Genomic DNA, 12,974 nt, shown 5'->3' on the forward strand with positions numbered 1-12,974 from the left:
AAATAAAAGAGAAGTCGGCTGATCTCCTGTGGTTCTCTGGACTTTCATATAGTATCTGTATAGGGGATTCCTTGAAAATTTGTACTTTAAGAACTAATCCTTTAGAAGAGGAAGCTTTAATTTGGGCGAGAATTCAGAAGTTAACTTCACCTTCTTATGTGGGAACTTTCCTCTTGTGATGAGGTTACTCTTTTTTTTATGGTGTTTCTTACTGTTTGCTCAGCTAATAATTTCAAGCCTTACCTGATATTGTCAGATATTAACATAGTTCTTTATTTTACAGATGCTGTTAATCTTTCAAGCTCTGGAAGCCATTTTACTGAGGACAGCCAGTGACCTCTCCCATTTTTCTGTTGTGGGAATGAACATAGTCAAAAAGTTGATTCATTCCTACATGCGATTGGTCTACGCTGCTTTGTATTCTGAAAATCACATGTAAGTCTTCTCCATACTGTTGCAGAGAATCTGTCAGTTGGTCCCGAGGGGCTGTCTGGATCTTGCACATGTGTACAAGGCATTGCAAAATTCAGCTTGACATATTACTAATAATCCACCTTTGTTTAATGATACTGTTCCACATTTCATAAAATAATTGCACGTGGAAGTCTTTGCAAGGTGGAAGCTCTGCTGTAATACACAAACTAATGCTATATGATACTTTCCTGAGGCTGTAGTTTTCATCGGTTGTGCCTGTCGTAGTGAGAGGTAAAGTGAGTGGTATCTTGAGTCCTATTATTTCAATGCTACTTGATTTGTGAAGTGAAATGTACTGCATGGACAGGGAGGAACAGGATTTCTTGGACTCCACGGAAGTTGAGCAGTCTTAATCTTGTGATGGCATAAAGAGCTGATCTCAAGTGTTTTATTTCCCTGTATTTTTTGTAGTCTGATTTCCGTGTTCATAATAGAATTTTTTCTTTCAGACTAGCTTTTCCTCTGTAGCTTAGCTTTTCCTGTCTCTTAAATCTAAGGCCATTTTAAACTGATTGAAATACTCATGTGTTATCTAGTGCAGTCTAAACAACAATTTTTCATGCTCTGTGGGCAGAGTGAGAGGGGTTCCAAGTGCCAGAGACATTTTAATACAAACCTGGGAGGGAGAGGAAGGGAGGGAAAAACATAGAGACTACAAATGACTTGTCCAAGGTCAATGACTTGTCTTTTGGTCTTTGGGCTGGCCAGAATTAGAAGAGCATTTTTTGCTTTCCAGTTTATGGATGCAACCACACTTCCTGCACCACTCAGTTGATCTTATTGCATCATGCATTTTAACTGTACATAGAATCCCAAATACAGATGGATAGGTGTAGTGTAAATAGATTTTAAAACTGTGCGAGATCTGCACTTCTTATTAAGCATTTAAAGATCACAGCTTTTGTCAAAATCCTTCTAGAACCTGCGTAGGGGAGGCTGCAGGCTTCTGATGGTATATGCTCTGCTTTTTCTGTGCTACCTCTTTGATGTACAAAGGGATTTTATTGTGGTGGTATGTCTAGATGGGATCTTTGTTTTAATCATACAGCTTTCTTAAAGATTGTCCATGAATGAAACATGATGGACAGACTCAAAACCCCTTTATGGGTAGTGGCTATTCAGATGGTAGAGGTCTGCAGACTTGTACCCAGTGGCCCTGTCATGTTCCCATTGAAATAAATCACAAGCTCCCATGAATTTAGGAGTTCTTAATTTCTGGCACTTTCTTCCTTTTACCCTACTTTATAAAGTGAATATCCAGCCTCTCATTACAGCTTTATTTTTGGGAAGAATATAAATAGGCATTCCCTATTCCCTTATTCCCTCCTGCCAGTTGCCATTATCACTGCCTAAAATAATGGTTTTGGTTGTTTTAACTTTCCTTCTAATTTCTCAGGCAAATTTTCCCAGTGGTCTGTGAGCAAGAATCAAAACTGAGTGTAGATCTTAGAATTTAGTTAATGACAAGACCATGCTGCATACCTAAACTGAAGAAAACCTCTGTTATTCAGATAAAACACAAAATATGCAGTCCTACTTGGGCCTACGCTGTATGCATCCTTAGCTGAACCATCAGCTGTAGCTCCTACGGACATACTTGTGGCAGTAAAGTGCATAAGTATTTGCAGGACTGGGGGATCCGTCCATGAAATATGCTTGTAGAAATAGGCTATTCACAAAGATGACCTGAGTTCTTTTTGAATAGCAGAATAACATTTGTGTTTGGCCTAAATCTGTATGGTGATTGTCATTAAAATGGTTGGTTACGTATTCAGCTAAAGCTCCCATCATCTGCAGTGAGAGTTTCACCTGACAAGGGTTACTGTCCCAACGGCTGTCTTGGTTGCTTGTATTGGCACTGACTCAGAACTGCTTCATGCCTGAAACTCCTGAAGGCTTGGGTGGGTGTTGGAGGCAGAGGGGGAAAATTTCTTTTACAGGAAAAAGGTCTTTCTTTAAATTTTAATCTCTTAATTTGGTTGGTTGTATAACTGTCATGCTGGAAATAACCCACAGGTTTTCCTCTGCATTTCATTTTAGGATGAGCCGAGTGTGCCTTACCCTTTTGTCAGCAATGGTGGCGCAGGGGCCAGATTCAGCAAGGGATGTGTATAGCCATTTTGATTTCAATAATAAGTTTCTGCCTGGATTATTGAAAAAAAGATGTAAGAAGGTAAATTAAGCTTCTGTGTGCTGTGAAATGCTATGCCATGGCTCCATCAGTTTTCCTGTGCCAAGTATTTAAAATCAAGCTGTTGCCACAGTCTCTTTGCTGTGTTTTCATCTGCAAGAACTTACCTCTTCTTTCCTGTCCTGTGTCAGGCTGAAATGCTTCTTGATTGTTTCTAATTGGTAGCAGAACTGATATATGGGGCGAGAGCCTCCCATCTACTTACATAGGAGATCCCCAGGGAATGTTTCTGAGTGTCTGCAATAGTGGGAGAGCTGGCCTGCACCCCTGAGGTATAGCTTGCTTCATTTTCCATCCTGTGCTGGTCGTTCTTATCTTGTCAGGGTACCCTGCTCCTCAGGATAGCCTTGGTTTTACACAGCTTCGTAGAATTTACTACAAAACATCAAAGTGCCTTGTCTGTTCCTAATAAGCTGTGGTGAAATATAAATGTATACTTTCTATGGGCTACCCTTTTAATGTCTAAAATAGAGTGAAATGGATGGTAAACTTCTGAAAACCGTTCAGTGATGTGTTTGGGAAGAGCTCAGTCTTTTCCAATGCAAGGATTGCAGTTTAGTCCCACTGAAATAAATGGAGGTTGTAAGTTCTGCGGTTGTTTTAATGGAGAAAGCATTTTTCCCAGTACTAGTACAGTCAGAGTAATTGCATTTGAAAAGATAACCAAGAGTTTTAAACAATCTCTTGGTGGAAATCCTTAAGGAGGATATGTGAGTGACTAGAAACAGTCACTCCTCTTTTTCCAAAAGGAATGTTATTTCATGTTTCCTCTCCATTTGCTAAAAACAGCCAGAGTTGACCTGAACCAGTGTTTTAGAACAAGAATATTTATATGTCCTTCCAAATTTAAGTGTGTAATTAATCCAGTATTATTTCCAATGCTGATACATTGTTTCTGTTTTTTAAAGATGACTTGAAATATGAATGTGTACATTTGTGTTGGGTCTGTGCCATCTGTGATGACAAATTAGACTGTTTATATATAAAGCAATCAAGTAGAAGGCAAAAAACCCAAACGCCTTTTTCCCTGAAACCACCTTTTACAATTCCAGGAATATCGGATTTCATGGGTTTTGACCTTATTGCAGAAGTTGTCTTTAGGACTACTTCCACCCCTTAAATTTAAATGCTTGGATATGGTCTTCTGACCACAAGCTTAATAGATATGCAAGTAAAGTACAAGGAAAAAAGTTTCCAAAAATGGATTTAAGGTCTTACTCTTGCTCAGCTTTCAGTGAAATTATTGTCACAACTGTCAGTCAAAGGTGAATTTGTAATACAAAAATATCAGGCCCAGAGCTTACAGCACAATCTCATTTCCTTCTCTTTATTTCTTCTTTCAACCCTTTCATGAATCGCTGCTGCCTTATGTTTAGCCTGGTCAGTATCTTTGTTCAGGCATTTTTACAAGCAACTTAATTTTGCACAGTAACTTTCAAAGAACTAGAAATCACGGAGGGTCTCTCTATTATAGTGTAGTGATAGGATCAGGGGTAACAGTTTTAAACTGAAAGAGGGTAGATTTAGATTAGATATAAGGAAGAAATTCTTCAGTGTGAGGGTGGTGAGGCACTGGCACAGGTTGCCCAGAGAAGCTGTGGCTGCCCCCTCCCTGGAAGGGTTCAAGGCCAGGCTGGACGGGGCTTGGGGCAGCCTGGGCTGGTGGGGAAGGTGTCCCTGCCCAGGGCAGGGGGGTTGGGACTGGGTCATCTTTAAGGTCGCTTCCAATCCATTCTGTGTTCATATCCTGTGATCCTCTTCCAGGCAAAGCTTTCACTGCTTCCACTGCACTTTTAATTTGTTTGTAGTTTTATAACAAATTAGCCCCTTTATTAAGGGCTTTTTTTTCTAAGCTGGTCTAAATTTCATGACCCGCGTAGCTCTATGTGCAGCTGGGATAGCTGAGAGGTGTGTAATGCACTGCAGCTCAGAGATGGCAACAAGCAGCAAGAGTTGCCAAGACTGGCACTGCCTGGAAGCCTGTATAGTAAGAAATTGCAACAGCACTACTGCCATTAATGTTCTTGAATGTTTTTGTGAATTGTCCAGTGTACCAAGTGGTACAGAAATTAGGATGTTCAGTGATGTGTGTACAGGGTTTGGCATGAAACTACTGTTAACAGTCTCTTTTTATTATGGCCTATCTCCTATATTGAGAATTGAAATATATGTGAACTAGGACACCTTCCTTTTTAATGTTAACTTTAACAGACTGATCTGCTTAACAAGAAGTTTTTAAAATGAATGTACTATGGATGTATTGCATATAAACGTATGTGTATGGCTGTGTGCAACACGTTTATGGAAGTTGTTTAATTTACCTGTTTATAGTACTTAGGAGGATATTCAATTGTTGCAGTATTAATTTTGCAGTTGTGTACAATTTGTATGCTAACAGTGTGTTTTCTCTTTTTTAGGGGAGAGTTGATGTCCGTATGGCCTATATTCAGTTTGCTCTCTCCTTTTTAATTGCTGGTGACAATGCAATCTTGACACAGGTGCTGGAATTAAAAGGTACTTCACAATTGCTTGTATCTTTTTTTTTTTTTTTTTAAGTCAGAGTCTTTTATAGGTGATAATAAATATGAGCTAATTCAAAATGTGAACCAGCTAAACAGCACTAATAAGACAAAAAATACATATTTTTAATCTTATTACCCAAAATGTTTTAAACTTCTTAAGTATTATAGTGAGTGCCTCTTTTGCTTAAGAATAATGTTTGCTATCTGCAGAAACTTTGCAAAAATAGAAAGCCCTTGGTGACACAGGTATAAAAAAGGTAAATGTAATATAACTCTGAGGCCATGGAGTCAGTAAGCAGAAAAAACTTCATGGCCTCCAGCCTTGCTCATAACACAGGAATAGTGTATATGTTGCATTAAATTTTTTTTTAAAAGTGTTAAAGGCTGCATGTACTTTAGTTTCCTTTCTGTCCTTATGCAGGACAACTGTCGTGTACACAATTAGACCACTTTTTGTCAATGATTCAGCAGACCAGTATAATGTCCTTTGCATCCTTTATGGAGGCAGTAAATGGGAGTGCAGTCCAAGAGTAAGTTACACTCATGTCTCTTAGAGAAGGGGGTCAAACTAAACTGACAAAGAGGAGGATCTAGAAAGTTGAATCTGACATACACTTGATTAATGCTTAATCCCTTATATACTGAAGTTAATGTAAAACTTCTGTTGACTTCAGTGATTTGAAATCTAGTGCTGATGTTCCTCAAGTTGTGAATTGCGACCCTTGGTAAGGTTATGAAAGAATTCAGGAGGGATCTAGAAATGCTCTAAAAAAAAAACCCCAGAAGTCATTAGCTGTCAGCAATTAATTTCTTCTACTGTGAGGTAGTGAGAACAGGTCATAATTACTTACTTCTAATGTTTACACTACCCTGGGAGCTGCTGATTTCCTTTAATTGCTTGCAGTTGTTCAGTTCTTTCAGGACAGGGAATGGCAGGGCACACCTAGACCCAGTCAGCACAGCTGGCTTTCATTCCCCTGTATGATACCAAAGTTCCTTATAAACTGAAGTTCTCTAACTTTGGGATGCACAGGTGAGCCAAAACATGATGCGTGTGGTTGGAGATGTAACCTCCAAACACCTGAGAATCACTCAGTGAAACAGTTGCGAGTCCTTCAATTCATATACTCCATAGCACATTGAGGCCTGAAATATATCTGAAGTTGACAGATACTGTTGCAATAAATGTTAATAACCCAATTGGCAAATTAGCTAGTTACAATGAGAGTAGGTTTGGCAGCATTACTTGTTCATCACTGTAGTTACAGACACCTCATCCTTCTGAACTCTTGATTGCATCTTTTTGGTTCATCCTTAAATATAACAGCAGGGTAAATAAAATGACATTGAAGAGAAATGGGTATGAATTCCCTGAAGCATTTTAGTATGAAAATAGCTTTCACATTTTCACTTAACATTTGCATTGTCTTTTTAGATTTCATTCCAGATATTCTTCGCTCCGAAATAAAGGAAGACAAAGTTTCTACTATCAATATTCTACTTTCCACACTGAGAACTAAGGTATGATATACCCTTGAAACTGCATTGTCTCTTGTTTTCTGTTTTCTTTGTGGCTGGAGACAGTTTTGTAGTAATTTCTCATAAAATGTATGGATCTTTCAGATGTTGGTGCTGTGCTGCTGTTGCTGAAGGTTTGTCAGTGTGTCCATTACTGATAGTATTTGTTGGAGGTTGATAGCTTGGCCATATTACTGTTTCAAGACTGAAGCTTGTTATGCTTTTCCAGTGCCCTCTTTTAAAGGAAGTCACTGCAATAGCTTGTACCTGGATGCTAATCTTATCTCATCTTTAGTGTGTGGTGTCCAACAGATTCCAATTGTTTCATGGGTTCTGATTGCATCAGTGCCAAGTCTGAAGGTCAGAAGAACTGGAGTCTTTTTGGTGCTTCCAGTGACAGTAATATTGGTCCTTCAATTAATGTGTTGTGCCAAAATGGGAAGGTCAGCTAGATTTGAGTAGGTTTGTTAGCTCTGAGCTAGGTAGTGACGTACAATCTTCTTTCCAGGAGAAAAAGGATTTTGTGTGTTTTTAGTATGGGGACTGTGACAAAAAAATGGGTTTCTAGGAGCTATCTGGTTGCAGTTGAAGGGTGTGTGGTACCACTCCCCAACTAGTCTTGGCAGGGCTCCGTTGAGACAACATCCTGGTTAGGTGGTCTTTGGACTTGCTCACTGTTAGGATGGCAAGGTTTCTGCTGCAGGAGATAAATTCAGTCAAAAGTATTTCTTGGTGGGATAGAGGAAAAGGGAAGTCTTATCATAAAATTGTCTTCCCAAGATCAGAGAAGTTTTTGTGAAAAATAAAGTGTACATTCCACCTGCTATCGGCAAGTACTGTTGGAGAGGTAAGTCTGCTCCCCTTTGAAGATGTTTTTTCTGATTCTTTCATAGCAGACAGAAATAACCTTGTGATATAGCAGGGTTGAAAGCAGGAATTGCTGAAAGGTGTGAGAGTTGGTTTAGTCTCGATTGCCTTTCCTGTGTTCTGTTCCTTAGCTTCTGAGCATGGCTGTGCCTCTTTCACTGTGATGCACCAGCTTGTTGCTCTTGTGGGTATAGCAACTGCACCAGACATATATTTTATGTCTATAAAAATGTTTTTAGTTCCAGTTCTATGATTTTTGAATCTCTGTTTTGAATTATTGTAGCAATGTTGCACAAGCGGTTGTATGACCAATGGAGAGAATGAAGAAAAATAGTTTCAAATTTCGACTCTAACCTAAGAGCCTGCCTCAGACTCAGGCTTTTCACAACTGACAGTTTAAAGCCAAAAGTATTGTTTCATTTTTCTGTTGCATTAACCTTGGAATAAGAAGAATAAAAAACCTAGCATTTAAATGTAAAAAAAAGCCTCCTTGAAACTTTGTTTTCTAAAGGAAGCTTTTCCCATGTGGGATCATACATAGTGTACTGTTCCATTATTGATGAAACCTAACTCACTGTATGACTCCTTCAGTTTAGCAAGGAAAACAAGAATTAAAAAAATGCAGACATGAAAACACAGTAGAACGTTTGAGAACTTCCTTTACTGTATTTTCACTTGCATCCAAACTTCATTTGTAGCAGGTTCTACCATCTCTACCAGCAGGTTTTCATGATCCAAGCCTGTGGCTGTAATGCTCTAAATATGTTCTGTGTTCTTTAGTTGAACTTGAAAGTCTATCCTGTCCAGCATGTGCAGTGTTTTCAGTGGTTGGTGTAGAGTCCCATGGCTTCAACCATACCAAGATGGGAGCAGGAGTGCATGAAAGAAGTGTTAATAGGACAGACAGAACCTGTTGTCTGCTGTAGTGAGGAGAGCGAGCTATATGTATACTAGAAGATTGACGTATGTTGCTAATTTGCTATTGTTTTGTGATAACTTGCAATAAAGAGAAGGATTGTTTGCTTTTGTCTCATTGTTTTCAGGTGGTTCAAAATAAAAATATCACCAAAACACAGAAGGTACGATTTTTTACTGCAGAAATCTTGATTCACATCGCTTCACTTTACCGGTGGAATGGGATTACTGATGTCAGCCCTGAGAATTTAAAGGTCTGATAAGTTATTTCTTTGTCCTTGTCCTGCCTTTTCTTTCCCCTACCCATGTTTCAGCCTACAGGTTTTGAAATAGCTCCCAGTTACTCTGACCTTGATGAGCTTAAGAAGAAGGATCTGCTGAGGCTACTTGAAAAGAAACTCTGACTTTCTCCTGCTTCTCACAACCTGAGGAGGAGGGTTTGTTTCCCCTCCCTGATTGCCAGAACTGTTTTTTTTTGGGTGCAAGTTCTGTATTCTGTTTTCTGGACACATTTGTGTCTACAGGAGAATGTATCAGGAGCAGTGTTCTTACCATATACCTCATTCCCATCCTACACACTGATCTGATATGAGAGCTAAACTCCCAAGATGGTTGCCAGCCTTTTCCTCTTACATTGTCTGAGAGGTTGGCAGGGTTTCTTAAGGTTGAACTGTTATTGATTCTATTGGTCCCTGAAATCACATTCCTGAAGTCATAGATGAGGCAAGGATCAGGGCTGCAGCTGGTGGGTGTGTGTTAGTATTGCAGATATTTTGTCATCTTTTCCATGTAAATAGTTTACAATTTTGATTTTTTATTTTTCATAATCATGTAGTCTCTTTTTTTCCCCTTTCACTGTGGGAATATCTAAGGCAAGTCTGTAAGCCCATTGCAAAACAGCAGAAAGACTGTTATGCTTCCACTGGGTTTTGGCTGCAGACTTTTCACCTATGTATTGATTAATGCTTGATCTTTAGAAGCCCAACCATTCTTCATAACTTCTAACACTGAGCAACTGTTCACTTCTTATAATTCCTCTACTGGACGTTTATGCCTATGCCATTCCAATCCTGATATATTATAAACACCTTTTGGAGGAGATTTGTTTCTAGTAGGTGTCTGCTTGGAGCTATGCAAATCTATGACCCTATTCATAAACATGCTTTGAGTGATTTTAAATTCTTACAATTCAGTACAGTCCTTGTGAAGTATATGGTTTGTGATTTCCCAGCCACAATTGTCAAGAGACTTCTCATTTGTAGGGATCTTGAGTTGTGCTGGATGTTAAAAGTTAATGGAATATGGGTTCACTTTTTTTTTCTTTTTGCTTGAGATGGATATTTGGTCACTTCTCCCATTTTTGTATGGTGAATGTAATGGCATTGATGCCCCACCTTTCCCAAAAGTGTTGGCATATTCAGTGCATTGTTAGCTATCCATCTTTCTTGCCCTGTATTAAAGTTGTTCCATCTTCTGCCAAACTGGCCCCCAAAACATACACATGCTTGTTTTACATCCTTTACGCTGAAGGGTTCAGTGATTTTTTTGGGGGGTCTTTCTGAACTTCCTCATAGCGAACCTCAGGTGTACAGTTGAAAGTTGGTTATTTCAGATAAAATATTAGATCCTTGACTTCAAAGTCCCAGGATGGTCTTGCCCTGTTTATGTAAGTTTTATATCATTACTTTTCTTTAGCTTGATTTTTCTCTGTCTTTTCCTGTCTTTCTTGGTAGCAAGTGCCCTAAGTCTGTAATGTCCTGCAAATAGTACATGTATACCTAAGGTTGAGAGGTTTGCTTTCCTTGAAACAAGAAGTATCGTAATATTGAATGTGTTTAATACAGAAACTGAAACTTGTCTCGTTAATCTAACAAAAGCCAAAGTGTCTTTCAGCATTTCTATAAAAGCAGCTTCATAAAATGTAGAGTGAAACTGATGTAAGATTTTCTTTTGTGGTACCAAAAATCATATGCCTTTTTTACTCCTTTTTGACTTTTATAGATGACTCAAGGTTCTGAAGAAGTGGGAAAAATGATGGTACGGGAACTTGTTCATAATTTCTTAATGGACCTCTGCTGCTCTCTGAAACATGGCATAACTTTCTATGATCCAAGTCTTGGAACTTCTGGCAAGTAAGTTGCTGGACAGCTGAGATTTTGTGTGAACTTTGTCCTAGGAACAAGAGAGACCTCACTAGTTATTTTGTCTGCTTTTCCAGGCCTTTGTGCATAACTTCACTGGGTTCTGCTTCCATCTCTTTCTTCTGTGGCAGACAAAAGTAATATGTTGGGGTTTTTGTTATTTTTGTTTTTGACCTCCCAAGATCAAACAACTGGATCTCCTTATACCTCAGCCTACTAGAGTAGAGGGTGCTCTGCCCTACTCACAGGGCCATAGCCAGTGGTGGTAGTTCTCTGAGCCATCTCGTGTGTAACTAGATACAAAGTCTCTTATGCTTTTGGACCATAGATTTTTTTCATGTGACAATAGAGCATCAAAGCTGCAGTGTTAACCAGATGGTGGTGAAATACCTAGTCTAATTTACATGTGGAACTAGATGTGGTTTATTCCAGATTTTGGCAAAATGCCAACATTGTTTGCGGCAGTGCCAGAATTTGGCCTGCGACACCTAATCTGGAAGCACATACTTACCCAACTGTTTCCATTTTCTAGCTGATTAAAATATGTGTGCACTTAGATTATGACTGACAGAGAAAATAATTGAGGCTCTTGTAATTCCATGGAGGGGTTCTCATCGAGTGGGTATTTGCTTCATTACATTAGCTGGGCAAAGAAGGTACAAGACTGCAGTAGCAGGTACTAATGCTGAGTGGTGCTAGATCAGGTTGTTTCTTGCTTTGGGAAAAATTTTAACTGGTATTCATCTGATATCTGCAGTATTCTCACTTTGTTTAAGGACATACAGAAGAAAGCTTAAAAAAAAAAAAAAAAAAAAAAAAGGGAGTGAAAGACCACAGAAAATACTTCCAAGTTTAATATTAAGTTTTAATTCTGCCTTTTTAGCTTTGTGAAGTTTGGTTAGAATATTTCTGAAACATTGTGTTTTTTTAATTAAATGTAGTTACTGTTTGTCATGCAGAAAACCTAGAGGTAAATTTAGTTCTTACTTCTCTGAGTATAAACTCAGAAGTTATGCCAGCAGCAGGAGAGGTCTTGCCTTGAATTTACCCCAGCAACAGTTAGAGGAGTTGCAGAGTCAGCATCACATGTAAAGTACTGAAATATTTTCTTTTTTAAAGTATTTTTTTGTCTTCAATAGGGGAGGAAATGTGGTGCTTCTGCGTTTTCTGCTTGGTTTAAAAACTGCAACAGAGGATGAAATGGTTGCTGATCTCGTGGTGAATATTCTTAAAGTATGCCCAGATTTATTGAATAGATACTTTAAGGAGACCCAGTATTCCTTTGTTCCTAGACTGAAGTCTGCTTGGATGGACAATATGAAGTTACTCAAAAAGGTAAGGGTATGAATGATGCACAGCACCTCTCCACAGAAATATGCACTCCCAATACTCTTCTTTTTTTCCTCAAAAAATGTAAGTTGTTTTTGTTAAACAGTAGTGCAGAATTACACAAAATCTTAATAGCAAAGATGGCAAAGTCAAACATTCCTGACCTATAGAAAAGACAACAAGCCAAGGAACTTGGTACTATATTGGTAAACCTGCCTTTGATTCCTTTTATTACAGATGGATATTATAATGCCATTTCTGTTACAATTTGCGTACTGTGCAGTCCAGAGCCTGGCAGGCCAGTGGTGTGGCCATGTTGGGTGTAAACTGTCTCTGAATTCATTGATTTAGCCAAGGTCTTCCTAGTGACAATGAACAAGATTTCATTGATTTCAGAGGAACTAACCTGAGGATCAGGCAGTGGGTTTTTTTGTTTCAGAAGCAGTTGTCCTGTATCAGAGGAAACTCACATGTCTGAAGATGTATTGTGTTCACAGCTGTAAATGCATAGTGCTTTAGAGTTTATTAAAATCACTAGAAAGCAGACAGGCACAATATTTCATAATGATTTCAAAAACAAACCAGTCCAGCAGTGGGGAAGTTTGGTGTCTGAAGTTTAAGTGAGCTAAACAGGAAGGACTTAATGGCTCTGAAATAACACCACCAATTACAGTATGTCAGGAAAGAAGCAACAGGATGCTGTTAGATGTCGAAGATTGTAAATGACGGGGGGAAAATGGCATCCTGTTTTCTGTGGGTGCTGAGGAAAACGACTCCTGGCTCAGAGCCACAGCTGCTTTAAAAAGCGTAGACGTAGAGTGAGTTGGAAGGTCATTTGGTAGAAAGCCATACATGGAGCAGGAGGCTGTATAAACATTTAACTAAACTGGGAAAGAATGAGTTGGCATTAGAAGCAGTGGGAGACATCATGTTGATGATATGTTTTCTGAGATGCAGCAACATCGAAGCTCAGCTAGAAGAACCTTTTTTCCTTTCCGATTGTTCCTTTTTGTTTAG

At 38.9% G+C, this 12,974-nt stretch overlaps 1 protein-coding gene across 1 annotated transcript in view; it reads left to right on the forward strand.

Moving 5' to 3' along the window:
* The window catches only part of URB1 (URB1 ribosome biogenesis homolog), a 57,361-nt gene that overhangs the window by 1,723 nt on the left and 42,664 nt on the right, over window positions 1-12,974 (forward strand). The window contains exons 3-9 of the mRNA XM_042788638.1: window positions 284-435; window positions 2,515-2,647; window positions 5,083-5,179; window positions 6,623-6,708; window positions 8,616-8,741; window positions 10,489-10,619; window positions 11,768-11,963. Of these exons, the coding sequence (XP_042644572.1) occupies window positions 284-435; window positions 2,515-2,647; window positions 5,083-5,179; window positions 6,623-6,708; window positions 8,616-8,741; window positions 10,489-10,619; window positions 11,768-11,963 (921 nt within the window). The remainder of the gene's footprint in view (window positions 1-283; window positions 436-2,514; window positions 2,648-5,082; window positions 5,180-6,622; window positions 6,709-8,615; window positions 8,742-10,488; window positions 10,620-11,767; window positions 11,964-12,974) is intronic.

Source organism: Tyto alba, unplaced genomic scaffold, assembly GCF_018691265.1.
Source record: "Tyto alba isolate M040663 unplaced genomic scaffold, T.alba_DEE_v4.0 Super-Scaffold_14, whole genome shotgun sequence".
NCBI lineage: Eukaryota > Metazoa > Chordata > Aves > Strigiformes > Tytonidae > Tyto > Tyto alba.